Source organism: Natrix helvetica, assembly GCF_964273705.1.
Source record: "Natrix helvetica genome assembly, chromosome: 9".
Taxonomy (NCBI): domain Eukaryota; kingdom Metazoa; phylum Chordata; class Lepidosauria; order Squamata; family Natricidae; genus Natrix; species Natrix helvetica.
In genome coordinates this window covers 16,617,418-16,645,221 of record NC_138560.1, presented here as the reverse complement: position 1 = coordinate 16,645,221, position 27,804 = coordinate 16,617,418, and the positions used below count along the sequence as shown (strand labels likewise).

The following is a 27,804-nucleotide window of genomic DNA, read 5'->3' as shown; positions in this document are numbered from 1 at the left end:
GCAGGTTTAGCAGCTTATTTCTTATTAGCTTCAAAGCAGTGAACAAACTAGTCTGTGTTATGCTATTTGACCTCTTTTTTAATACGTATTTTCAGAGTAAAGACAATCAGAATTGGCCTAAACAACTTAGGTGGGGAACACCCCTCTATCAGCTAACAATTTCATTTTTATAACAGTATTTGGTAATGTGATTTTGAAGTAATTTCTTAAGATAATTTTTATGCAGAAGAAATGACAGATTTGAAAATTGGAAGTGAAATTTTATAAACATCCACATTTCTACATGAATGTAGAGTTTTTATCTTGATATATTTTTTTATTAATGTAAGCTTTGGTGATTGTTCAAAGTTACAGTGTAGCAACCCCACGTGTGATCAAAATTCAAGTGTTTGGGCAACTGGCATGTATTTACAATGTATTACATGCATTTTATATGTACAATGTATTTATATACAATGTATTTATACTATCTGCATTGATATACAATGTATTTATAGTGTCCTGTGGCCACGTGATTGCCTTTTGTGATGTTGCCTTTTGTGTTGTGCCAAACAAAGTCAATGGGGGAAGCTGGATTTGCTTAACAAATCTGTGATTGCCTTAACAACTGCAAACAACTGGTGCCAAAATCATCATAAAGTCAAGTGCTATTCACTTAGCAACTACTTTACTTAGCAATGAAAATTCTGATCCCAGTCATAAACTGAGGATTATCCGTACCCACATAATCTGTATGGAGGGGAGGGGGTGAAAGATAAATATCCCCCAGCTCATTGCAACCTCTGCATTTAAGAAATGAAGAGTTATTTAGTTCAGCATTTCCCTCAACCTAGCTTCTAATGAAAGTACACAGTTGCCCAAGCCTTTTACTCAAAGATGTGTTAGCCTGGATTTGTTAAAGGTGAAGTGGAGGAAAAGAAAAATACAATTTCTTTATGTATTTTCAGAGAGTGGTGATGAGGGTGTTTCCTTTCATTAGTTCACCAGATGAATATTTAGAACTATACTGCCATCGTATGACCAATGTAGCTTAGTGCAAAGACAGGATGGGTTTCTATGAATATTAAAATGTGAATAAAATAGGCCAAGGTTTTGGTCAATACAGCAAGTTCATTCTGCAGAACTGAGAGGTGTTGTTTTGATTTTCACTACTCGAACAATGGACACACTTGTGTTTCACAGGATTAAGTATAAAATCCTGCCTTGGAAAATAAAGAGGTGTTTTAATAACTGCAGCTCAGGTAAAATGAAATTTTCTGGATTTTACTGTTTGGTTTTTAATCTATGTTTAACCAAAGAAGGGACGTGATGGCTCAGTGGCTAAGACGCTGAGCTTGTCGATCAGAAAGGTCAGCAGTTTGGCAGTTTGAATCCCTAGCGCCATGTAACGGAGTGAGCTCCCATTACTTGTCCCAGCTTCTGCCAATTTACCAGTTCAAAAGTATGTAAAAATGCAAGTAGAAAAATAGGAACCACCTTTGGTGGGAAGGTAACAGTGTTCAGTGCTGTTTTGGCATTGAATCATGCCAGTCACATGACCACAGAAACGTCTTTGGACAGCGCTGGCTCTTTGGCTTTGAACCGGAGAGTCAGGAACGACTAGCACATATGTGCGAGGGGAACCTTTACCTTTAACCCAGCGGTTCTCAACCTGTGGGTCAGGACCGCTTTGGGGGTCGAATGGCCCTTTCACAGGGGTCGCCTAAGACCATCGGAAAACACATATTTTCGATGGTCTTAGGAACCGAGACACCACTCCTCTATGGTTGAGGGTCACCACAACAAGAGGACCTGTATTAAAGGGTCATGGCATTGGGAAGGTTGAGAACCACTGCTTTAACCAAAGAGAAATCTGTTAAGTCCTCGAGGCTACGACGCCATTGAATATCATTGCCAGCCCGATTGATTGAGACGTGAGCAGCCAGCTGGCGGGAGAATGCAGCCATTCTATTGGTTCAGCATCTGACAGCTCTAGTATAAAAAGGGCTGTCATCTGTCAAATGCTGCTGTTTGCCGGGTCGAGGTTTGCCTTACATTTTGCTGCATTATACTGTTAATAAAGGTTGTGTTAGCTTCAACCTGCCTTGCCTCAGTTGCTGTCTGCCTCGTTCTCCCTACAGAACAAAATCTTTTTTGACATCTCTCGTGAATATTAAAGAGATCCTTCAACCTTCTGAAAGAGAGAAATGATTAGTGGGTAGGAAAGGGATATATGCATTCTACTGAACTATGGTTTATTTCCCCACATAAACCACCTTGAGCTCCTGGAGGAAAGTGAGAAATAAATCTCCTATTGGGAATTCTTGCAGTTAAACTCTTAAACTTGCTGAGGTTATACAATACAATAGCAGAGTTGGAAGGGACCTTGGAGGTCTTCTAGTCCAACCCCCTGCCTAGGCAGGAAACCCTATACCATTTCAGACAAATGGCTATCCAATATCTTCTTAAAGACTTCCAGTGTTGGGGCATTCACAACTTCTGGAGGCAATTTCCGTTCCACTGATTAATTGTTCTCACTGTCAGGAAGTTTCTCCTCAGTTCTAAGTTGCTTCTCTCCTTGATTAGTTTCCACCCATTGCTTCTTGTCCTACCCTCAGGTTGAGAAACAGCCCCTTAAAGAAATTAGCAAATAAAGGAGGCTTTTCTTTCTTCTGTCAGCCCTGTTTAGCTCTCATTAATGCGCAGCGGAAACCTGGAAAGTTTCCGCAGAACAGAATAACAAAAACTCGCTCCCAAGAGATAAATGTTGTTACCTCAACCTTGTTTGTTTTCTGACCAGGTTCCTTCCCTTTTATCATCTTTGGTGGGTTGTAATTCCTCGCCTGGCCTCTTAAGCGCTGCAGCTCAATTCTCCCCTCCTCCCACTCACACTATGGCAGCCTCTCGCGCACGCATCTCGATGGTTTCTCCAAACATAGAGCCTCCTGCTGGAATGTCAACGACATTTTCCTCCCCCTCGAGCGTCTGTTTTCATTCGCGTCCTTAGTGACATCACGAGGCGGAAGCCGGAAACAGGAAGTGCTCGATGTTTATACCGAGAGGAGGAGAAGATGGCGACTGCTGTGGATTCGGGAGCCTCTGCGGATGGGACGGTGAGAGATGAGTGTTGTTGTAGGGCAATCTGGCCGCTTATACTGCAACCGAAAGCTTTAGTCCAGCACCCGCCGAGGGAGGTGCCGCGTTGGGAAAAGTTGCATGTATCCTGGGAACTAAGAGATTTGGTTTGACCGGAGTTGCTGCTCTGATGGGGCAGGGATGGGGAACCTGGGTGGACTACAACTCCCAACATCCCCAGCGGCCTATCTGTGAGCTGCAATTCATCAATGCCTAGAAGCCTACTTGATCTTGGTAGAAAAGCAGATGATCGGAAGAATTAAGGGCGGAGAGGAGGATAAAAGAGAGAGAGAGAAAGAATCTCATTCTTTTTCGCATTGTTAATACTGTAAGGCAGGGGTGTCCAAACTTGGGAACTTTAAGAATTCTGGGAGTCCACAAGTCTTAAAGCTCCCAAGTTTGGACACCCCTGCTGTAGGGTGTATAGGTAGATCCTAGAAGTGTTAAGTTTAGAATATTCTACAAATTATCAGTTTAGTTCCATTTCCCCTGTATTTAGGAATCAGTTGAGAAAAGCCTTTTAAATGTAGCCTCATCCCTTCTTCTCTTGCATGTTGAGATATTTTGCCCATTGATTTGTTGATTGGGACCCATCAAGTTGTTTTTGACGCCTAGCAACTGCATAGATTTTCTCCATGATTGGTCTGTAATCTGTTCTTTCAAGACTCCCAATTCTTCATCATCACTGTAACTGAATCTATCCATCTTGCTGCTGGTTGTCCTCTTCCCCTTTCCCCTTTTTATAGTGTTAACATTATATATTATATAGATATACTACACATTGTATAATATAATTATTAACATATGTTGATAGTGATTTACAAGGATAATTGGTTTTTCTTGGGGTTTTGATAAATCACTCCATCTTCCTTGATCCCTTTCTGTATTTTAATTGTAATGGGTAGAGAGAGTTTACTATGAAAGTTTTTATTTTCTCCTGATACTGTATTGTTAAAGCTCAAGACAATAATTATACTTCAAAAGTGTCTGTCTTGAACTTTTTGAACTGTTAGAAAATATAGAATTAGATATCAGATCCTGAGTGACAAAATTAGACACATCTTGATAAGGGTTTTAGACCAGTACAAATAAGGCAATAACAGCAGTGAAAATAATGATTGATCCTATATATCCAGAGGGACTCAGTGGCTAAGATGCTGAGCTTGTCAATCAGAAAGGGTGGCAGTTCGAATCCCTAGCGTCGTGTAATGGGGTGAGCTCCTGTTACTTGTCCCAGCTTCTGCCAACCTAACAGTTCAAAAGCATATAAAAATGCAAGTAGAAAAATAGGAACCACTTTGGTGGGAAAGTAATAGCTTTCTGTGTGCCTTTGGCTTTTAGTCATGCCGGCCACACGACCACAGAGAAATCTTCAGACAGCACTGGCTCTTCGGCTTTGAAACGGAGATGAGCACCACCCCCTAGAGTCGGGAACAACTAGCACATATGTGAGAGGGGAATCTTTACCTTTACCCATATATCCACCAAATCAGATTCCAAAAGTGTCAGGCCTGCATGCCAACTATGGGCTAAAATGCAAGAAGCAATAGAACCAATCTATAACAAGTGGGCTCTGTCAGTTAAAAGGAGATGTGGCTAAAATCATTATGGTAACAAAAGAGAGCAGGTATAACATCATGTGTTTAACTAGTGCTTTATTTAGTTTGCGGTCCTGATTGTGAAACTGTTTTTTATACATAGTGTATTGTATAACCATTTATCTCAACCCCAAATTATAATTTTTTTAAATACATGTGGGGTGATATTCCAGATGGCTTCCAATACTTCAGACAGCCCGATGACAGCTGAAGAAGCTGCTGCCCAAAAGAGAGAAGAACGGCTTAGAAAATTCCGAGAGCTTCATTTGAAAAGGGTAAGGTTACCTTGTGACTTTTGGATTCAAATCCCAGAACAGTAAATCTGCTGGGTTATACCCTTCTGAGACCTAATTAAATTATATAGCACAGTGTACAAGATTTATGGGGCAACAATTTAGCATGCAAGATAGAAGGCTTGAAGAGGGTGAGAAGAAAAAAAGTTGGTAGTTCAGGATATAAAATTTGTAATAGTTTTTTATTTTAATTCTGTTTGCTGCCTAGAGTTGAGATAGGCAACTATATAAATGGGATAAATAAATACAACTCCCTAATTAGAGGCAGTCTAAGGTCCTGGGAATCACTAACCATAAATAAATGTTTTATGTTACCAAGGCTGAGGAGTGATGTTACAGGTAGTGCCTGGGTGAAGAAAGAGCTCCTAAATTCATCTGTAACTCAAATTCTTAAGTCAGAACTTGTACTTACAAGCCAACTGCCTACTACTAAAAATGGCAGATGGCGTTATCCTTGCTGGAGCCAATGAGTCACTGAAAGTCCACTTTCAGGAACCATTGAAAACACTGTATATAAAAACATAACTTTAGCAATTCATCAGCTCAAGAAGAAGAACATCACTCACCATTTTCAGTAGTACATAGCCTTAAGGGTTGTCCTTAAATCACCATGTTCTTCGCCTGGGTAATGCTTGTTGTATTAAGTTAAAATAAATGATAATAAGATCCAGAACAATTACTATTATGCAGTAACAGCCCACCAATAAGCAGACTGATAAACCTCTGCTGCAGGATCTGTTTTTCAATTTTTATTTGCATTGCCATGAGAATTTAGCATTCACTGGTAGAGTATTTCTTATTATTGGTGAAGTTTGTATCTTTCTTCATTTTTTTTGCTGCTTATCCCTGATTTGTTTCTATTTTCTAATTTATCAATCGCTAGTAAATGGGAGATGTTGTTATGTTTATTTTTAAAAGAATGAAGCCCGTAAGTTAAATCATCAGGAAGTTGTGGAAGAAGATAAAAGGCTGAAGTTACCAAGCAACTGGGAAGCAAAAAAGGCTCGCTTAGAATGGGAACTCAAAGTGGAAGAAAAGAAAAAGGTAAACAAGCAAATAATATGATGTGTACCTTTAAGACAATTAGAAAGCTTAAAAAAAGTCCCACAGTTACTATTTTTTCACTGGGTTATATTAGAAATGAGCAATGATAGATACTCATTACTGGAAAATACTGGCATCCAAATATAGCCCTTTTGCATTCGTGTGCAAAATAAGTGATGTACATTAATAACTCCCAAAGTAATTCTATGAAAGATAGATATTTTTATGTTTTAAATGGAAGGGCGCAATGTAGCTTCTGAAAGAGCAAAATTCTGTTGTTATTCCAAAAATGAGATTTGATAACCCTTCACCAAACGAGTAAAACCACAGTTCACATAATATTTTTTAGAATTTCTAATATAACATTAGGAAGCATTTTGATTTCAAGAAAACGGTTATTTTTTCGTGCCATGTGCTTGCATCAGCCCCACCCAGTGAGTATTTGGATTAGGCACAATTTAAACAAGGAATTTCATAATTCATTTCTTTTGTCAGGATGTTCTAGAACACTGTCAAAAGAGGTGGGAATTATTATGGATATAGACCTACCAGAAAGAGAAATCAACAGTAGATCGCGTATAATTCAACTGAAGACTAATTTTATAAGGAAATGTAAAATATAAATTTTAGCTCAGAGGAACATTTTTTTGAGGAACTGTTTCAAATTATTAAAATGAGTTTACTGTATACTAGGAATGCCTGCTGAAAGGAGAAGATTATGAGAGAGTAAAGCTGCTAGAAGTAAGTGCAGAAGATGCAGAACGTTTTGAGAGGAAAAGAAAGAAGAGAAATCCTGATTTTGGATTTTCAGGTAGGGGGAAATGATCCTTACTGTTATCAAATACACGTTGAATAAAAATAAAAGTTTTACGCAGTGGCCCATATCAGGGGTTCTTCTATAGGACTTGGTCCTGTGGGTCGTAAGAATATTGGAAGGGGATCATAAAACATTTTCAGAATTGACTGTGGTTACCCAGCCAAAGAGGGAACATTGTCAAAATTCCTGTTTGTCATGGCAAGTTCAAACTGAGAGCAAAAATCAGAGATACATGACAAACAAAGCAGCTTTATTTATTATCTATTATTCTTCATCTTTATGTAAAAGATAGTTGAGTCCAGGCCAAAAGTATCTAAGGGGGGGGCAACTATCCAGGCCAAAAGTATCTAAGGGGGTTAAAACATGGCAACTGGACCAAAGTTTATTAAACTGAGATGTTTTGTTACTCATCCAAATAGCGTATTTTTCGGATTATAAGACCCACTCCCTCCCCCCCTTCCCAAAGTGGGTGGAAATGTCTGTGTCTTATAGAGGGAATATTGCAGCAGGTGGGGGGGGGGGTCGGTGTGGCGCCGATCAGCTGTTCTAGGCGTGGGCGATTGCCGCTGCCTCTTATCGCCGCCACCCAGTCACAGCAATCAGTGGCAAACGGGCTGTGGTGAACAGGCCGCGGCGATGGCAAATAGGTGGCAGAGGCAGATTTTTTTTTGTTTTCCTCCGCTAAAGATACTGTGCATCTTATAGTCCAGAATGTTTTATAGTCTGAAAAAATACAGTAACTTCTTCAATCAAAATGAAAATTCTTTGGTTAGGCATAGTGCCAGAAAGTTGTGTGGAATGTACTAACTCTGCCATACTGACTGCAAGGAGTTTCTTCCCAAAATGAAATGCAATATGTAAATGAAGAGCATTATTTACATATTGCATTTCATTTTGGGGGGAAATCCCGCTGCAGTCAGTCTGGAAGAGTTAGTACATTCTAAGGACTCTGTATGCCTAACCTATCCCCCCAAAAATTCATTTTGATTGAAGAACTTACTTGGGTGAGTAACGAAACATCTCTGTTTAATAAACTTTGGTCCAATTTCCATGATTTAATCTTTTAAATATTCTTCATCTTTTTCCTGAGAACGGGGTTTCACAAACTTATTTATCATTGCGGAGGGAATCACAATATTGCTGAAATAAATTGCCCTATTTAATAAAAGTGTATTGTTTACTTAGCTAATTACTTTGCTCTATAGACTATGCAGCTGCTCAGTTACGCCAGTATCAGCGGTTGACCAGGCAAATTAAACCTGACCTAGAAAAGTATGAAAAATTAAGAGAAGAAAGGCAAGTAATTTTGTTTCAGTTTTTTTAATTATGTGGTAGAAGGATCTAGAAGAAATATTTACTGATGAGATCATTCCCAAACGCATATGAATTAGAATACAGGTAATCCATGACTACAGGACAATGCAACCGTCCATAAATGCGGCTGGTTGTCCATAATGTGACCTGTGCGTGTGTATGCAAGATTGATGAATCTGAGTGTAAGTAGCTTTTCTGGACTACATTATAATTTTGAACAGTCACTAAATGACCAGTCCTAAGTCAAAGACTCCCTCTAAATCATTTTGCACAGCTGGTATTAAAGTAGAGGGGTAATGTTCCATCTACTTGGTTCAATTTTGGTTAAATAAAATGAGAAAAGTGGAAAAGATTACAGATATGGAATTAGAGTTCAGACTCTTAATCAGCGCTACCGTAACGGGTTAGATTGGTATTTTCTGTCCCAAATTCCTGAGCTGGAAAAATTTCACAAAAGTGTTACTATTAACATTTATTTTCTCCTTTTTCTCCTTCAGTGGTGAAGATTTTTTTCCAACTTCAAATAGTTTACTCCATGGAACTCATGTGCCCTCCAAAGAAGGCGTTGACAAAATGGTTGCAGATCTTGGAAAACAGTAAGTGCCATATTCATAATGAACTGCACGTTTAAATTTATTAAGCATCTCGTATACGTGCTTATCATAGACCTACTGCTATCATAGACCTCCTGTTTTATTTCAGATTGCATTATTTAAGCACTTTGTACTTATAAAGGCCATCTCATTTTTTTTCCTATTTATTTTTCAAATAATATAATTATCAGGCAAGGTTTTGCCCCTTTAAAATGATTCTAAGTAATCATATTAACTATAAAACCCAGTGATTGATCTGCTTTGGAGTGAATTAGTGAAATGGAGTTTATTCCCGTTGACCCCCATTAGCTGAATATACAAAAAAAAAATTCTATTACTGTCTCAAGTGAAGAATATCCAGTACCTCATTAAAATATGAATTCAAGACGTAGCTATATACGAATGTAGGCCAAGCATTTCGGTTTCCTTTTCAGAATTCAAAAACGTGAAAAATACAGTCGGAGACGTTCTTACAATGATGATGCAGATATCGACTACATCAATGAGCGAAACGCCAAGTTCAATAAAAAGGCCGAGAGGTTCTATGGGAAATACACTGCAGAAATTAAACAGAATTTGGAAAGAGGGACAGCTGTGTAGACCGAAAAGTTCAGGAGCCTGGCCTTGCTTTCTCAGTTTGGCTTCTTTAAAACCTTCATGTGTAAAATATGCTTTGCAAACATGCTCTAATGCTAGAATGGAATTTGTCCACGTATATTACTCCTCCTCTCAAAGAAGGGTATGTTAGAAAAGTTTTAAAATTACGTAAGTATAGAAAACCAAAGTATTTGTTTTTATATGTACTTATGGTTTATTTGAAAACCGTTACAACTGTTTATATGTTAATTTTGGTAGTTTGATTAAACTAAGCCATGGCGTATAAAGCTGCTTTTAAACACTCTTGGTATGCTTTGTCTGCTTAATGGGCCTCTAGTTTATAATGCAATGGGAAGCCCCCAAAGTAATTAAACATAATTCAGATGGATGTGCAAAACATATCCAAATAGTCTTGGCTTTTGTACACATAGTCTGGGTTAGAAAGCTCCCTAAATATTAATTGTATTTAGAAACGTGTGTAATATTGTTCATACACGTAGTCCTCAACATATGACTGCTTGTTGAAGGATCTTCATAGTGCCCCACTCCCCCACACTTCCCAGCACCACCTGCTACCCTTACTAGCTAACCTATTTCTCGATGCCCACCCACAGCACTCTTTCATCCCCTCATGATCCTTACTTGGTACTCAACTCTTCCCACTTAATGACCCTTGCAGTCCTTGGATTACAGAAGCAATGCAGACTGCTGTCACTAAGTGATGCATTAATGTAATATCATGCTTTATGACTATGTCATTTAGTATTGGCAATTCCAGTCAACTTACCATTATAACCTGAGGATACCTTTGTAATAAATTAAGTCTGTTTCATCAAAAGATGCCATAATCGGGTCAGTTTTATTATTCTGTGACATCAGGTGTTGGATGTGACCAAATGGTCAATTGTGCCTGGGTTAGTGGTGGCACACACTTTCCCCAACAATTGGTCTTCAGGGTTACCTTCCTCCTTTTATGCCTTGAAGTTCTTAAACAAAATTCTCAAAAATCTGTAAAATGACATAGAAGCTTTTCCTCCACAAGTTCTTGAATGGGTCCATTTCCTCTGAAGTTTCTAGGGCTATAGTGTATACTCAACTATCACTTATTCGAGGTAACATATATAATGACCGTACTGCCTTTGGAGTTGGTTCCAAAACTGAGGGTGGTACAGAAAATTGGCAACATCACTTAAGCAGATGAAACTAAATTTATAGCTATGCCTTATTTTGGTACTTGCAAGGAAAAACAGGCAGCTGGCAACTCCAGAAAATTGTTAACATTCATTTTGCCCCTTTAAATTCCCTGAAAACATGTGGACCGATCTGGAAGATTGAAGTGGTACTTCTGATACATTATACTTCTGCTCTAAAGTACCCATTTTACCTTTTAACACAAAAGCAGACAAAATTATTCCAACTCAATCTGTTCCACAGATGCTAACATTCCAAGAAGTGCACCAATAGCTTATGGGTAATCCGTTCCTGTACTCATATACTACTTGGGTCTTTTATATTTCAAACAACAGAATCCAATCAAATATGTGTTTGCTAAAATAGCTATTTTCACGTGTCTTGTTCCTTTGAATAAAAACAGTACACTTCTACAGAATATTCAAAGTTTATTTGAAATTCTTTACTATTACAGATTTTTATGAAAAGAACAGAAATATGCAACTTTTATAAATTCATCCTTCCCTAATTTTGAATGCCATTTTTTCTTGAATATCATTGTAATGTCAGAGTTCAAAATATTGGCTATAGCGCACTATTTACATAAACTATGAAGTTAAGTAAAAACAATAGTACCTTAAGTAGTACCTAAATTTGCCCTGACCAGCCTTTTCTGCTTGAAGCATGACTTATTTAAATGTTTGTGCCAAGCTAATTCACAGCTAAATAAGCAATCTATTCATATAAGAAATGTTTCTTACAAAAGTTCAACAGTAATTTATGCAGTGTTGATAACAGGCAAGAATTAAAATGCAAATACTGTTTCACTAATGCATCTTTTCTCGCCTTTGTTCTTATTGCAACAAGTATTCTTGTTAGAGCAAAATGTTATTTACACAGGTAAAATGAACTACCAATAGGAGCCATAAATCACTCTTTAAAAGTGCTTAAAATTATAAAATGAAGAAACCTTCATTTGTTCTTATGTTACATATATTACACACCAAAGTAAGATATTCCTGTTCGCGACATAATCCATTTCAGTCAAAAAGCAAAATTTACAGAAAAAAATCATGCCTGTATTCGCTGGGTCTGTGTTCCATTTTCTATCTGCAAAACACATTCTAGTTCCAAATGAGGTAAACCTACATTTAAATCTCAAAAATGAGATATTTTGGATTTCATATTTTAGATGCTACTAACTAGAACAGAACTACTAGCATGCTCTGAAAGTTGTACTTTTAGGTGAAAAATTATGAAATAGGACATTTTCCTCTTCCTTAACAGGAATCCATTGGCCAACAGAGCCTTTTTCTTCTCTTCTTGGGATACTACCAGATTTTTAGAAAGCAGACTTGCTGATTTCAGGGCCAGCGGCCTGGGCATTATATTCTGAAAAATAGAATATTAGAATAAGGATTTGTCAGTCATTATTGTCAGAATAAGTCACTCATTATTTGTTCAAGCAAATAATACCTTTATCAGGTAGCATACTAAAATGGTGGAATTTTAGGATATTCCTACAGTATTCCTTTCATACAATAAGTGTTATTGGTATTATATGGTATTAAGAAGCAAGTGCAGACAAGTGGCTGCAATTTATGTCCACCTTTGCTATTTTCAGTACATTTAGCTCAGATTGATACCCATTCCTAAATTTTAGTTTGTTCTAAAATAGATTAATGGAAAGGTCACACTTCATTAAGAATTACATTTTGTTATTTCCTATTAAAGAATTGAGGAAATATTTTCAAATAGGTAGTTTCTAACCTGTCTTTTAATACGTGAAATAGAACACGTATAGTATTTTAATACCACATAACATCAGTTTTGATTCTTAATTTGTTCAATTTTATATAAATGTTTTCCAACTAATTTGAGCACATCCCATGAGTCAGAACTAAAGCCCATAATCAATTGCGAATAGATTTTCTTCATCAGAGCTGCAGACCATATTCATGATTTCCATGAGACAGAAATAAAGCATGTAAAATGTGTTGTGTGTTTGGATAATGGATTTCTGTAAACTATTTGTTCCATGACAGTTTGACAGGTACTACTGTATATTCTGTTTAAAGTTTAAAATCCATTTGATATAGGTTAACAAGAAAAAAAATAGAAGGATTTTTTTAAAAAAATATCCGTTTTATTAATAGGATTCTTATTTTTTTTAAATCAGAAGTTAGATGATTTCAAGATTACATAGTAGTTAAGATTTGGTAACCAGAATTTGTTAACAAATTCTACAATTCAGTTTTCAAAAAGTTTATTTTCCAACTATGAAATAATGCAAGGTTTTTTCAAGGGACTCTTACAAAAGAGTTTCATTATTTGAAAATATATTTTATATTTACCTTAAAATCAAAGTTCTCTTTTGGCTTTCCATTTTCACTGGTTTTGGAATCCATTTTTAAACTGGCTGGTAGGATGATTTCTTTCCCAAAGTTTTTAGCTGCATTAGTTTTGGCTATTTCAAGTAGTTCTGTCTTCTATGGAAAGAATTTGTTTAAAATACACAAATTTCTCATTCAGGGAGAAGTTTTACCCCTGCCTCCATACTTACTAAAAGGCACTAACATTCCCTCATCAGCTTTAATTTAGCACTGTTCTTTCTTTCATAAATGCAATGTTATGACTTTCAAAACCAGTCAATAATTCAGCAATTGCACTGTAATTTGAAGGCAGGTCTGAGATATATAACACCATTCACTCAATTACAAGGCATCTGATGTATTTATTCCTTTTTCCAAGATTTGCCATTATTTATAATAAACACTTTAAGATGCTTTAAACATTGCCATTTGCATATCTGGACAAAGATTTTTGGAATACTCTTGACAACCCAATATCCCCACCACCAAAAAATATACCTTTTTCTGTCAAGCGAAGAGGGGTTCTATTGTGAGATCTTGATCAGGAGTTTCTTCACCTTCTATAAGCTTCAGGAAAACGGTTCTTCCAAACTCATAGTATCCTTGGCTTCTTGATCTACTTCTGGAGTAAGACCTGTGATAGTATGATCTAATAGGAGGTCTGCTCCATGATTTATATATTGGAGATGAGCGAGGATGTCTTCTATAATATCTAAGATGGGATCTTTCCTGGTATCAATAATTGTGTGATCTTAAGTAACTCCTGGAATAAGATCTTGAGTATCCTCTGGATCTACGAGAACAAATGCTTTTAGCATGTCATCTTGATCTGCTCCTTGATCTACTTCTGCTTGTGGAGTAAGATGAAATACTTGAAGTAGAACTGTAAGATGAATCACTAGAAGATACAGAGGAAGATTGCCTGCTACAGCTGCTCCTTGAATATAATTGAGATCTCCCTTTAGATGAGCTCAGAGTCAAGTTATCCAGGAATCCTGTCATTTCATCTGTCTTCTTGCTCACCTTCTGCTTTTCAAAAATTTTAGAACATGTTTCTTCTGCTGTTCAGTCCCAATTACTTTAGATTGAAAAAAAAAGTTTTAGAAAACCTCAACACCATAAACTTACTTCTTCTACTACTTATGTCTTTCTGAATTGTCTTATTCATATTCCATTTTATAACCATCACTAGAACTATTTTCCAACTTTATTCAAATCCTAGCAATAATCAAGAGGAGACAAGCCTAAACAATTTACTCAAAAACCTGTTTCACTAATACCAATACAAAGCAACAGGATTAGAATTATTGTCTATCTGCACTTAGTCAAAATGCAGCTGTTACGTAACAGCCATTTTATCAACACACAGCATTGCTATGGAGTCCATCCTGCTATAAACACAAATCTAAGTCTTTCCTTCTATACATCTGCTTTTTTCCTTATTTTCACTTTCATCATTTTTAATAAATTTGCTGCATATTTAGAAAGATTGTACCCTGCTGTTTTCCTCTATCTCAGAATTTCAGACAACTACAAATATCCTAGTTATAAAGCATTAACAAGGTAAACCAATTCATTGTTGAAAAGAAATTACCATTACGTGCCACAGAAATCTCTTTCTTCTTGCAACTTCCATTGATTTGGTGAGGACTCCTGTAAAAGAGTTTTAAGATTCTCAATCAAATTTATAACTAAATCAGTCTCTTCCTAATGCAAAAACATCAGTATTTTTCCTAGTAACATGGCACTGAGATTTATTTCATAGTACTGTAGTTTGCAATGAAATGCACTGTAAAATTGCACTGACATTAGCGTAAGCATTCAAGCACACCATAAACCCTACATGGGGGTGGGGGAGGAAATCAATTGTGTTCAGCAATTGATCTACCATCCACCTGCAATATTCATTTTATCAAATTAAAAGGCTACCGAAGTATATCAAGCCATGTTAATCACTCTGGCTTTGCACAACACAACCACAAAACAACTACCAGCCAGATGCAAACCCAATCAGCACAAAATTGCATATATTAAATTATTTGGCTGGAATGGTCCTTAATTTCCCTGTGTTAAAGTGCAGTTTACAGAGTGCTTTGTTGTTCTAATTTAACCATTTCTCCTTGCCCACAGATTAGCAATACTGGTTATTGTAAATATACTCAGTGCCTTTGGTGATGATTTTAAGCAAACCTATTAGGGGGAAAAGACCAAGAGCAGATGGACAAGAGTTTTTTTTTTTAAAAAAAACGGGCAGACATACATAATCCAACGCTCCTTCAAATGTATAGCCAAATAATGGGAGGACTACAACAAAGAAAGGTAGGAAGAAAGTAAGACATTTGTTTAAATACAAATTAAGGGGGAAAAGTCTGTAAATTGCCCATTAAAACCCGACAGCAGCAGAAATTAGGTACAATTTCTGTATAAACCAAAGCAATTTGCATTTATTTTTTACGAAAACAGGCTTGATACAGGAATTCCGAATAAAAAAATTCAGAACCGAATTGAATTTTAAGGCCGATGAAGGATTATTTTACAAAACAAATCACGGGCAACGCGAAAAACGTGGGCTTGGAGGGAAGATTTTAATGCAGGCAAAGCCAGATTTCTACACACCTCGAGCACCTTAGACCGAATTTTTACAGACAAGACCATAGCAAGATTACCTCTCACACACACCTCCATAAACAACAATAGACAATAACTAAGGGGTGAGCAAAATCTATTCTGCAACATTTCAACACGGTCATCTTCATGCCCCGAAAGACGCGCCCTGAAGCTTCTTGGAGTGAGGTGGAAACCCGATACCTCCATCACAGGCCTTGAGGTGCAGCGTTGTCTGAACGTAGCCTTCGTGCTGAGGTAATATTACGAAGACGCCCGCCCAATATTTCCTTTTTGGGGAGGGGGATTTCTAAGGTTCAAGAAAAAAAACGTAAAAAGCCGAATAAAGACTTACTGGCTTTGCGGAGGTTCCTGAGGGGGAGAGCTCGGCTTCGTCAGTCAGCGCCATTAGAGCAAAAAAAGCCGAGACTAGGAAACACCTCAAAAAAAAAAACCCCACTCCGAATTCCGCACGCCAACGATGAAATAGGTTTTACAAAAGTCAACTCGGCTGCCGGTCAAGACTCCTGAGGAGAAAAAAAAGCGCGTTCAATTGGTTCCCCGTTAGAAGCGGCATCCAGCGCCACCTTCGAGCGCCCGACTCCGACTGAGGGAAGCAGAAGGTTCCAGAAGAGCGGGGGTAAAACGAGCGCCCGTTGGCTGTCAACGGCGTTATTGCGCATGCGTGGTAGAGTATGGGCGGGGCCAGGATCTTCACCATGGAAACAGGGTTGTGCTCCCTCAGCTGTGTAGTTTCTGCCGTTAAAGAAAGTGAATGGCAGAAAGTGCAGGTCTTCAACCTTGGCAAACTTTAAGGCTTGTGGACTTCAACTCCTGGAGAATTCTGGGAGTTGAAGTCCACAAGTCTTAAAGTTTGCCAAGCTTGGGGATCCCAGGTGAAGAGGAACTAAAGAGCCTCTTGATGCGGTTGAAGGAGAAAAAAAGTTCAAACTCAACATTAAGAAAACTAAGATCATGACATCCGGCCCTCTCAATTAGATGGGGAAGAAATGGAGGTAGTGACAGATTTTATTTTCCTGGGCTCCAAGGCTGCAGATGGGGACTGCAGCCAAGAAATTAAAAGATGCTTGCTCCTGGGGAGGAAAGCGATGAGAAATCTAGACAGCATACGAAAAAGCAGAGACATTACCCCGACATCACAAGTGTGTATAGTCAAGGCTATGGTTTTCCCAGTTGCAATGGATGGCTGTGAAGGTTGGACCATAAGGAAGGCTGAGCGCCAAAGAATGGAGGCCTTTGAACTCTAGTGCTGGAGAAGACTCCTGTGAGTCCCTTGGACTGCAAGGCCATCTAACCGGTCAGTCCTAGAGGAGATCAACCCTGACTGCTCTTTAGAAGGCCAGATCCTGAAGATGAAACTCAAGTACTTTGGCCACCTAATGAGAAGGAAGGACTCACTGGAGAAGAGCCTCATGCTGGGAACGATGGAGGGCAAAAGAAAAAGGGGACAACAGAGAATGAGGTGGCTGGATGGAGTCACCGAAACAATAGGTGTGAGCTTCAATGGACTCCAGAGGATGGTAGAGGACAGGAAGGCCTGGAAGAATGGGGTCGAGATGGGTCGGACATAACTTTGCCACTAACAACAGCAGCAGCTATGTACGGGTTTCCTTGACTTACAACAGTTCATTTAGAGACTGTTCATTTACAACAGTCCTGAAAAGTGACTTATGACCGTTTTGCACAGTTATGTCCATTGCAGCATCCCCATGGTCACATGATCAAAACTCAAGATGCTTGGCAACTGACTCACATGATGGTTGCCATTTCCTGGGGTCATGTGATTTCCTTTTGCAACCTTCTGACAAAGAAAATCAATGGGAAATCCAGATTCACTTAACCACCATGTTGCTAACTTAACAAATGGAATGATTCACTTAACAACTGTGGCGAGAAAAGTCGCAAAATGGGACAAGCTCACTTAACAAATGTTTCAAGATTTAGAAAGGGGACTGGGAAGGAGAAAAAACCAGCTCTGTGTGAGCAAAAGTGATATGAGGGTGCTTTGGTGCCCAGGTGGAGAAAAGGCCAAACAGTATTATGGTTTATTCAAGGAAATATATTTGATTACTTTACCTTATAGGGGGGGGGAAAGTAAACCTACACAAATCGACTTGCAATTCTGTATGTACTTCCTAGGGAATTCGCCCCATGGAGTTAAAAATCGGGAATCAAGGAGAGAAGCAACTTAGAACTAAGGAGAAATTTCCTGACAGTTAGAACAATTCATCTGTGGAACAATTTGCCTCCATAAGTTGTGAACATCCAACAGTAGACATTTTTAAGAAGATGTTGGATAACCATTTGTCTGAAGTGGTGTAGGGTTTCCTACCTGAGCAGGGGGTTGGACTAGAAGACCTCCAAGGTCTCTTCCAACTCTGGTATTCTATTCCATTCCATTCCATTGTTCTGTTCTGTTCCGTTCCTTTCTATTAGTCTATTATTCTATTCTATTCATTATTCTATTCCATTCCGTTCCATTCTATTACTCTATTGTTCTATTCTATTCATTATTCTATTTCATTCCGTTCCATTCCATTCTATTATTCTATTGTTCCGTTCTATTCTATATGAATCTTTCAGAAACATTCCCATGAATTGCACTCTCCACCTTGCCTTTGTTAGGGCGTCATTCTTAAACATCAAAAGCATTCATGGGGGCAATTGCCACTTTTTAAAAAAAATGCCACAGTTTTAGCTCCTAGTACCCTAGATTTGACCTTGACATAGCAGAATAACTGTTTCGATTTTTTTTTTTAAAAAAGCTTCAAAACACATCACCAAAACGACTCCGTTTGGGGCAGAGCGCCTGCGCAGCCTTGCAGCTGGCTGCCAAATCGATTTCCACCCACCCACCCACCCCCGTTGCCGCCGCTTGGGGGCGCATGCGGAGCTCCAAAGCTCTGGTTACAAGCGGGAGCTGGAGAACGCCTGCGCGCGGACGAGTCGAGTTCGCGCTTGCGCAAGACGAGAGACACCCTGGATGCGGCCTTTCAAGCATACGGGTTCTTGAGCCGGCCCCGCTCTTGTTTACCTCGGAGAGTAGGCGGGGTTAGCGAGGCGACGCCCGCAGTCAGCTGAGCGCGCGCCGGCTACATTTCCAAGGCGCTCGAGGTGCGGTAAGTGAGGAGGGGAGGGGTGACCTGCTCGGCCTCCAGCGAAGAGTCTGGATGTGCCCCAGAGGGTCTTAGCCCGGTGCTAGCGCTGACCGGCGTGGGTGGGTCGCGGGGTTGGAAAAGCCTCGGGTCGCCCGAGGGATTTTCCCGCAGAACCAGGGCCTGAGCGTCTGGAGGAGCCGCGCTCCTTCGCTCTCGCGACCCGCCTCACTCGGTGGACTGCATGAATCCGCTTGGGGGCGGGGGGGAGGGGGGTTCGACTGCTGCGTAATTCCGAAGGGCGTCGGGCCCCAATGGCTGCCTGGGGGATTCTGGGAGTTGAAGTCCACACCTCTAAACGGGATTCGATCGCAAAACATTGGTGTGTTCTTGTTGTGCAATCCCAAAGTGTGTGGAAATTTTTAGGGTTCAGTAACTGGGATTTCCAGGTCTATGTAACCGTGATTGATTTAGTAGGGGATTTTTTTTAGTTAGCCTGGCATACAAGAATAGAATAGAATAGAATAGAATAGAATAGAAAATACGGAATGAAGAATAGAATAGAATGAAATAGAATAGAATATGGAATGAAGAATAAAATAGAATAAAATAAAATAGAATAGAATAGGAATATGGAATGAAGAATAGAATAGAATAGGAATGAAGTATAGAATATGGAATATAGAATAGAATATGGAATGAAGTATAGAATATGGAATGTAGAATATAGAATAGAATATGGAATATAGAATAGAATATGGAATGAAGAATAGAATAGAATAGAATATGGAACATAGAATATAGAATAGAATATGGAATGAAGGATAGAATAGAATAGAATTCTTTATTGGCCAAGTGTGATTGGACACACAAGGAATTTGTCTTTGGTGTATATGCTCGCAGTGTACATAAAAACACAAGATACCAGTACATTCAGTGGTGAAATTCCAATTATTTTACTACTGGTTCTGTAGGCATGGCTTGGTGGGCGTGGCAGGGAAAGGATATTGCAAAATCTCCATTCCCTTCCCACTCGGGGGCCAGCCAGAGGTGGTATTTGCCGGTTCTCCTAACTATTTGAAATTTCCGCTATCGGTTCTCCAGAACCTGCTGAATTTCACCCCTGGGTACATTCGTCAAGAATCATAAGGTACAGCACTTAATGATAGCCATAGGGTACAAATAAGCAAATCAGGAAACAATGTGAATATAAATCATAAGCTTCAAAGCAACAAAGTTACAGTCCTGCAGTCATAAGTGGGAGGAGATGGGTGATAGGAACGATGAGAAGACTAATAGTAATAGTAATGCAGTCTTAGTGAATAGTTTGACAGTGGTGAGGGAATTATTTGTTTAGCAGAGTGATGGCGTTCAGGGAAAAACTGTTCTTGTGTCTAGTTGTCTTGGTGTGCCGGGCTCTATAATGTCGTTTTGAGGGTAGGAGTTTAAATAATTTATGTCCAAGATGCGAGGGGTCTGTAAATATTTACATCCTTCTTTTTGATTTGTGCAGTGTACAGGTCCTCAATGGAAGGCGGGTTGGTCGCAATTGTTTTTTCTGCAGTTCTGAACTACACTAAAATGTGGCTGGCAGCTTTATAACGATGCATGTTGTGTGGGCCTAGAGAACAGTGGGTTAATTGAATTAAACAGTGTGCTTTTGGGGATAAATTCAACAGGATGTGTGAGTCGTGCTCTTCTTGTGGTAGGAAATGGGAGTATTTTAGCCACACAATAAAACTCGTATAGAAAAGCAAGAACTATTTCAGTAGAACTCAAAAGATGCTTTTTCAAAAGGCAACTGGGCTTTTGTTTTTCCTTGAAGACATTTCACTTCTCATCCAAGAAGCTTCTTCGGTTGCCTTTTGGAAAAGCACCTTTGGGACAACCATGACTGGATGACTGAGAATCTCCATAGATATTTCAGTAGAACAGTCAGACTATTTCAGTGAACTTGATTGCTATGCATTTGGGGCAATTTATTTTTGATCTGTGAATACCATAATGTTCACTAACTGAGATACTGAAGTTTCCTTATAAATGGATATTTGTAAAGTGGGGCTCCAGTTAGTTTTGTGTTTGTTGAAATGTAGCCGTTTTGTTGATATGAAGGCCAAACTCTCTGTTCATTTGAGAAAACTTCACTGTACTAAGCGGAAGAGTATATGAATAACTATATTTGCATACATTTTTTTTAGCCTGAGTTTGCTGAAAATCTGTCCAGTAAAGGAAGTTGTAAGTGGGATATTTTCAATTGTCTGATCATCTGTTTTTGTTTTTAAAAAGCAGTTTGTGGATGGTAAACATTTGCTTGTTAACAGCATATTTTATAGTCAAATGCACCTGGAGACTAACAGAGCACAGCTGAGATGTGTGTTTTAGAACCTCTGGGTCTCTGTATATGTGTACTTCATATATGCCTAAAGATATCTGTCACATTTTTATATGCATCTCGGATTCTAACACTTTGAAAGAAGTGTAATACAGTAAATACAGTTAGTACATTGAACACGCATTTAAAACAAAACCAGCGAAAGAATAATTACATTCATTTTCTTGCCTAGGTTTTTCAGAGGATTGAAATATGTCTGGGTTCCTTGAAAATGTTAGATGCTCCGAGTGTGTTGACTGGGGAGAAAAACGAAATACAATAGCTTCTATTGCAGCTGGTGTACTGGTGTGTATGTTTAATTCTTATTTGCACATTAACATGCCTTATATTACATCTGGAACTCTGCACTTTGATATGGCCCAAGGGTTAATCAGTAAACTAAATTAAACTAAACTACTAGGTAATATAAAAATCTATTGTTATTATGAATATTGTACATGCATAATATGAAAGAATCCATAGGTCCACCTTGAAATGTGTTGATCTAATTCAGTAAATTTAGAATGCAGCTTATCTTTTCATATTCTTCTCTAAAAGTATTGTGCCTTGGAGCCAACAAAGGGTTCATGTTTATTGTAATCTTTTCTCATTGTCTCTGGAATATTGTTATTTTAATGTCTGTGAGAGTAGTGATAAAATATAAGCATTGTGTTGATGATGCTGATAATGGAAATGTGTTCAGTTTTTTACAGGGTGGTGGATTATAATAGATGCAGCTGTCAAATATCCAGGTTCAGCAGAGTTCAACCATTCTTACCATACTTGTGGAGTTATAGCTACAGTTGCATTCCTAATGTAGGTAACATTTCCATCCCAATCTTAAAAATATTTCTTTAGGACTTGTGTTAAAATATATGTTCAACTCTTAATGCCTGATATTCAACATCTAATTGAATGTTCTGTAATTTAATCATGCTCAGTTTAACCAAGCCCTGGGTTTATTTTGTTATGAGATATAGCTACCTTAGTGTAAATGACTCTTATGGGCAATGGACTGAGATTGCTTGGAGTTTAGAAAGAAGGCTACATATTGCCCACAGTTGTCCCAGTTTCAGATGAAAAGTCCCGATAGGGCAGTGGTCGGCAAGCCGCGGCTCACGAGCCACCTGCGGCTCTTTACACACTTTAATGTGGCTCTTCTGTGTGCCGGGCGCCTGCTCCCCTCCCTCCTCTCGGGCACTTCAAAACAAGCGCCTCTTTCCCTTTTTTCTTTTCGACCCACAATGATTAGGGAGGATCCTGAAGTCGGGCAGGGACGAGAAGCGAGGAGGGAGAAAAAGAGACGGAGGCCAAGGAGCTTCTCCCCCCCCCCCCCCCGCAAAAATCTTATCAGGGAGCCGGGTGGGCAGTAGCAAATTAGCCGATCACGCGGCGTGATCGGCTAATTTGCTACTGCCCGCCGGCTCCCTGATAAGATTTTTGCGGGGGGGGGGGGAGAAGCTCCTTGGCCTCCGTCTCTTTTTCTCCCTCCTCGCTTCCTGGGGCTCCACCAATGGGGGAGCAAGGCCCGCCCAGCACCAGGCTTTGGGCTAACACAGAGGTCTGCAAAGTTGGCTGTTTTAAGACTGGTGGACTTCAATTCTCAGAATTCTGGGAGTTGAAGTCCACCAGTCTTAAGAGCCAATTTTGCAGATCCCTGGGCTAATATGATTGATGCCCTTGGTGGACTTCAATTCTCAGAATTCTGGGAGTTGAAGTCCACAAGTCTTCAAGCTGTCAGGTTTGAAGACCCTGGGTTTTTTTTTCTAAAGGGTTAGGGGTGCAAGGGTCTTGCAACTTGACAGCTTTAAGACTTGCATGCTTCAATGCCAGAGTTCCTGAGCCAACATGACTGGAGGAGGAATTCTGGGAGTTGAAGTCCACAAGTCTTAAAGCTGTCAGGTTTGAAGACCCCTTGGGTTTTTTTTCCTAAAGGGTTAGGGATGCAAGGATCTTGTAACTTGACAGCTTTAAGACTTGCGTGCTTCAAATGCCAGAGTTTATTGAAACTAAAAACAGTGTACCATCCTATGTATTTTCGGTTTTAAAAATGTGGCTCTCAAAATAAATTTCAATCGTGTTTTGGCGAGATTTGGCTCAGTTGAAAAAAAAGGTTGCCCACCACTGCGATAGGGGACCGCATTGCCATAGTAGTGAAAAATTAGGCTCAGAAGTGCCTGAAGGCTGACTTGTGTCATGGAAATGCTAGATGGCACTAGCAAGTTTTTGCTATCGCCTTTCTTCCTTTTGCAACATAGGGATAAGAATTCTGGTCTGCCTCATGCTGTTACTGCAAGAAACGCAACAATATAATGCAAAGTTAATATTTCAGACCCTTCAGAATGTCATCAGTTGCTGAATTCTCAATGCTCATGCCAAATTCCATTCTGTTGTTGTTTTTGTAGGATCAATGCCGTCTCCAACGGTCAAGTGCGTGGAGACAGTTACAGTGAAGGGTGTCTTGGGCAGACAGGTAAACATTTTTTCTCTTACTATTTATATCTCAATGGAAAGAAAGCTAATTTTTTTTAAAAAAGAAATAATGACAGCCCCTTTCCCATCTATTTACAAATTTACTTTTTTGTCATGAATGAGAAATAATAATTCTCCTTTATTCTATTCATTTAGCAAGCTGGGGTATAATATTCCTAATTTTATGGAGAAAATTCAGTTACATTGTAAAAATAATGTATGTTCCATTTTATTTTGAAGCCCAATTCTCCTATATTAGTAATTTATATGCCATGCTAACTGACTTAGACTGTGGTTTTGTTCCCTCTGTTTCTAGGAGAATGATTGTTTTTAAAATGAGTTCTAACAATTAACTTTTAGTCTATCTATGTCTTTACATATGTACTATTTTGGTTATGCAGAGGATGGGAGATAGATCTTCCTAGCCCCCCTGTTCAAAAATTTTCAACATCTCTCAAAATTTGCTTTTAAGGAGATGCAGTGAAAAAAAGCTTCTTTTCCTAAAGGGATGTGTTTGAAAACATAATGTGCTGTGTTGTACATTGGGGGAATACATTTTTACAGTTTTGATCATAGAACATACCTAGCAATCCACGGGTGTTACCACGCAAGCAAGGAAATCTGTTTGTGTCATGAATGTTGAACTTACTTATTTTGAAAATAATGAGGTTATCTTTGGGTACATTAAGGTGCTCGCATCTGGCTATTCATCGGTTTCATGTTGGCATTTGGATCCCTGATTGCCTCAATGTGGGTTCTCTTTGGAGGCTACGTTATCAATGGTAAGAAATGTTGTTGAAATTGTAGTTTATCTTTTTCCTCTGTGTGAAGCTCTTCTAAAATTCCATTGGAAATACGAAATCACAGCATTGCATAAAGCTCTTCTCTTACATTGAGATAGTTCTTTCCTGGAGGCTCAACGTAAGTTATATTACGACTGTCTTTTTCTTTAAAAGGTTTTAGGCTGTGTTCATACAGGTATGAAATCTAATATATTTATAGCATAAGTCACAAGGGGATGAGTTTTAAATATACACAAATCATATTGTGCTTTATATATGTTACAGGTGAAACTCGAAAAATTAGAATATCGTGCAAAAGTTCATTTATTTCAGTAATGCAACTTAAAAGGTGAAACTAATATATATGATTACATGCAAAGCAAGATAGTTCAAGCTGTGATTTGTCGTAATTGTGATGATTATGGCTTACAGCTCATGAAAACCCCAAATCCACAATCTCTTCTGCACAACTGTCAGGTCAACAGTCTTTCCCATGATTGTGATGCCTACCGAACCAGACTGAGAGACCATTTAAAGGCTCTGGAACCCTTTGCAGGTGTTATGGCTTAATTAGCTAATTAGAGTGGGACACATTGAGCCTAGAATATTACATTTTTTCACAATATTCTAATTTTCTGAGATTGTGGATTTGGGATTTTCATGATCTGTAAGCCATAATCATCACAATTATGATAAATCACATCTTGAACTATCTTGCTTTGCATGTAATGAGTCTATCTCATATATTAGTTTCACCTTTTAAGTTGCATTACTGAAATAAATGAACTTTTGCACGATATTCTAATTTTTCTGTTTCTGGCAAGTTTTGGAATCTAAGGAAAAAAGACATCCTTTCATATTCTAATTTTTCGAGTTTCACTTGTATATGAACATGGCTTCAGAGAATCCTGACTTGTGAAAGCTCATCCCTAACATCTTTGTAGAAACTATTGTATGTAAGAAATATATTCTTTAGAATGTGATCAAAGCATTATCTTCCCTAGCTGAATGAGATTTGCTTTGAGGAAGTTTGTTTATATTCCATCTTTCTACCATTTCAACTCGTATTTGCTGGTTTGTTTTTCAGTGTGTAGTTTGAAATGGAATGCCTTGAACAATGTTTTAATTGTGTCAATTAAAAAGCTAGCTAAAAGATTATCATGATAGAAAACAGTATCAAATTTTGCAAGTAAATACATTCCTAAATAAAACGGTTAGAGGCATTCCTAAAAACTGTTTGCCAGATTTTGATAAAAATGGCAACATCGGAAGCCATCTATTAATGCTTTTAGCATTGAGAAAATAGAGTACACTGGGAAGATGCAAATAATAAACTTTAGGAACCTGGTAAAATAATTCTTTTTTTCACAGACAAGCAAAACAAACCACCAGTTTATCCAGGGATAGCAGTCTTCTTTCAAAATGCTTTTATTTTCTTTGGGTAAGAATGCTTTCAATTCTTTATTTCGATTTATTATGTACATTATTATGCTCATCTATTATCTAGTGTGATGAATATATATATATGGATGTTTTCAACCTGGATATTTTTGCAAGCCCTGTGTAAGTAGTTGTTAAAAAAGATTGGAGGCAGTGGTAAAAATGAATCAGTTTATGATACTGATATAAATTTTAGCACTGATGTGTGGGAGCATTACCATAAAACTTATAAAATTGGAATGCTTTAAAAAGATTTATTTGGGATATTTATATCATCGTTCTCTTTTATGCTAATTAAAATGCTTACAGAGCCAACAAAACTAATCATAAAAATGTATTTATAGAGTGCCTTTTATTGAGATACACAACAACCACCTTAGTTAAAATAGTAATGTCAAAGAAGGGCAATAAATGTAAATCTTTACCCAATAAAAGTATAAAAGCAAAACTAAACAAAGCAAATAACAATATCAAACAAGAACCAGCAGCAGAATCTGATGAAATAAAGTTTTTTTATTTATAAAAAATTTTATAAATAAAATGGAAGCTTAGGTTAACCCTTGTATCCGCCATCTGAAATAATATTCAATCTGATTCAAGACAAGGCTCTTCCTCTTTATCTTTTTCTACAGAAAGGCATCTAAAGACGTTTTCAAGATAAGGATAGCTTATATGCCTAAGGAATCCTTATTTGTCCAAAAAAATGGGGGTAATGCTTGATTTTGAAAATGAGGAAATGAGAGAGACGTTTATGCCAACAATAGTACAATAATCAGAGTATTAAGACGCCTTCCCCCCGCAAAAAAATGGGTGGAAATGTCTGTGCGTCTTATACAGCGAATATTGCCGAAGCCCCGCCCACCCTGCAGCACCCACCCTGCGGCCTCTGCCTCCCAACAATTTGCCTCCTTAGAGCAAACAGTGTGGTCAGCTTCAGCACAGCCTGATTTAGCATGAGCAGCTGATTGGCCTCCCTGAAAACCTATCAGCTGTTCCAGACTGCGGGGATTGGCACCACCCATCAGCGCTGCCACCTATCGCCGCCTCGACGCGCCTCATTTTCATCCAGTTCCAGGTAGTGAGGATAGGCGGCGGTAGCAATCCTCACGGCCTGGAACGGGCTGATAGGAGATATTCCGGGAGGCCAATCAAACCGCCAATCAGCTGCTTGTGCTAAATCAGGCTGTGCTGAAACTGACCATGCTGTTTGCTGCAAGGAGGCAAATTGCTGGGAGGCAGAGGCAGATTTTGTTTTGTTTTGTTTTCCTCCCTAAAAGCTAGTTGCGTCTTACACTTTGGAGCGTCTTATAGTCCGAAAAGTATGGTAAGCTTTTTTGTAAGCACACACCAAACTTGCTATTTTACTAACTATGCTGCATGTCCATATTTCAGGTATATTTTATATAGTGAAACACCTGTAAGCATAGCAAAAAGAAATGACAGGAGCTATAGTAATCTGTGACTGAAGGAAATCTTTCCTGGTCTGCTCTTTTTAATATTAGGATTCTGATATCCATGTATCTAATAGTTTGTCTTTCTTTCTAACAGCGGTCTGGTGTTTAAATTTGGTCGCACTGAGGATTTGTGGCAATAAGTGACGTGGAGCATCTCACCTGCTTTTTTTAATTACCATTTTGTAGTATTAGTGCTCTGCTATCAGCAAAAAAGAAAACTGCCACATTTTAAAATCATGATACACGTTTCCATTTCTGTTCCTTTCAAGCTGACACTTTTCTACTCTTGGCTTTTTGACATTAAATATTGTAGCCTGTGATTAAGCTGAGAAGGAAGAGGAAGTCTTACTGTCCTCTTACTGAATGTTTTTGTTATACCTTAATATTAATGTATCTTTTACCATTCCTTTATTCGGGGGTATAAGTGCTGGGATTTTTTAATGTGAAATATTTGACTGACAGTATATGTGGAATGCTTGTATATGAAGGTTATTACATATGTGCATAAAATGTAATAAGAAATATACTCTTATTGTATTTCTAATGCGACTTTCTTCTTGAAATTTCTTGCAAAGTTTGTAGAATTTTAGCAAAAGCAGATCCATAATGGAAAGACTAGCTTTTTCCTCAAATACACACTCTTGTCTTCCCTG

The 27,804-nt window shown here is 38.5% G+C and overlaps 3 protein-coding genes across 3 annotated transcripts; 2 read left to right on the top strand and 1 right to left on the bottom strand.

Moving 5' to 3' along the window:
• The first annotated feature begins 2,972 nt into the window (after window positions 1–2,972).
• On the top strand, window positions 2,973–9,581 carry SYF2 (SYF2 pre-mRNA splicing factor). The gene is made up of 7 exons (XM_081962004.1): window positions 2,973–3,092; window positions 4,886–4,987; window positions 5,924–6,049; window positions 6,743–6,860; window positions 8,072–8,162; window positions 8,678–8,776; window positions 9,208–9,581. Exons 1-7 carry the CDS (start codon window positions 3,051–3,053, stop codon window positions 9,371–9,373), a joined length of 744 nt encoding a protein of 247 aa, XP_081818130.1. The 5' UTR covers window positions 2,973–3,050; the 3' UTR covers window positions 9,374–9,581.
• Window positions 9,582–10,969: 1,388 nt separating this feature from the next.
• Window positions 10,970–15,925, bottom strand: RSRP1 (arginine and serine rich protein 1; the record flags this gene model as incomplete). The annotated part of the gene is given in 4 exon segments (XM_081961637.1): window positions 10,970–11,883; window positions 13,470–13,488; window positions 13,491–13,641; window positions 15,872–15,925. Coding segments are annotated over 4 exon segments (351 nt in total). The 3' UTR covers window positions 10,970–11,756.
• Window positions 15,926–18,478: 2,553 nt separating this feature from the next.
• On the top strand, window positions 18,479–27,695 carry TMEM50A (transmembrane protein 50A). The gene is made up of 7 exons (XM_081962014.1): window positions 18,479–18,656; window positions 21,197–21,309; window positions 21,707–21,819; window positions 23,409–23,476; window positions 24,165–24,257; window positions 25,629–25,698; window positions 27,246–27,695. The coding sequence occupies exons 2-7, from the start codon at window positions 21,217–21,219 to the stop codon at window positions 27,289–27,291; spliced, it is 483 nt and encodes a 160-aa protein (XP_081818140.1). The 5' UTR covers window positions 18,479–18,656; window positions 21,197–21,216; the 3' UTR covers window positions 27,292–27,695.
• The last annotated feature ends 109 nt before the right edge of the window (window positions 27,696–27,804 follow it).

What these genes read in the sequence shown, in the direction of transcription:
- SYF2 (XM_081962004.1), top strand. Translation starts at nt 3,051, where the DNA reads ATGGCGACTGCTGTGGATTCGGGAGCCTCTGCGGATGGGACG. An exon ending in GAGAGCTTCATTTGAAAAGG is followed by an intron (nt 4,988 to 5,923) that starts GTAAGGTTACCT and finishes TATTTTTAAAAG; the next exon opens with AATGAAGCCCGTAAGTTAAA. An exon ending in GAAAAATTAAGAGAAGAAAG is followed by an intron (nt 8,163 to 8,677) that starts GCAAGTAATTTT and finishes TTTCTCCTTCAG; the next exon opens with TGGTGAAGATTTTTTTCCAA.
- TMEM50A (XM_081962014.1), top strand. Translation starts at nt 21,217, where the DNA reads ATGTCTGGGTTCCTTGAAAATGTTAGATGCTCCGAGTGTGTTGACTGG. An exon ending in AGGGTGTCTTGGGCAGACAG is followed by an intron (nt 23,477 to 24,164) that starts GTAAACATTTTT and finishes GGGTACATTAAG; the next exon opens with GTGCTCGCATCTGGCTATTC. An exon ending in TGGAGGCTACGTTATCAATG is followed by an intron (nt 24,258 to 25,628) that starts GTAAGAAATGTT and finishes TTTTTTTCACAG; the next exon opens with ACAAGCAAAACAAACCACCA.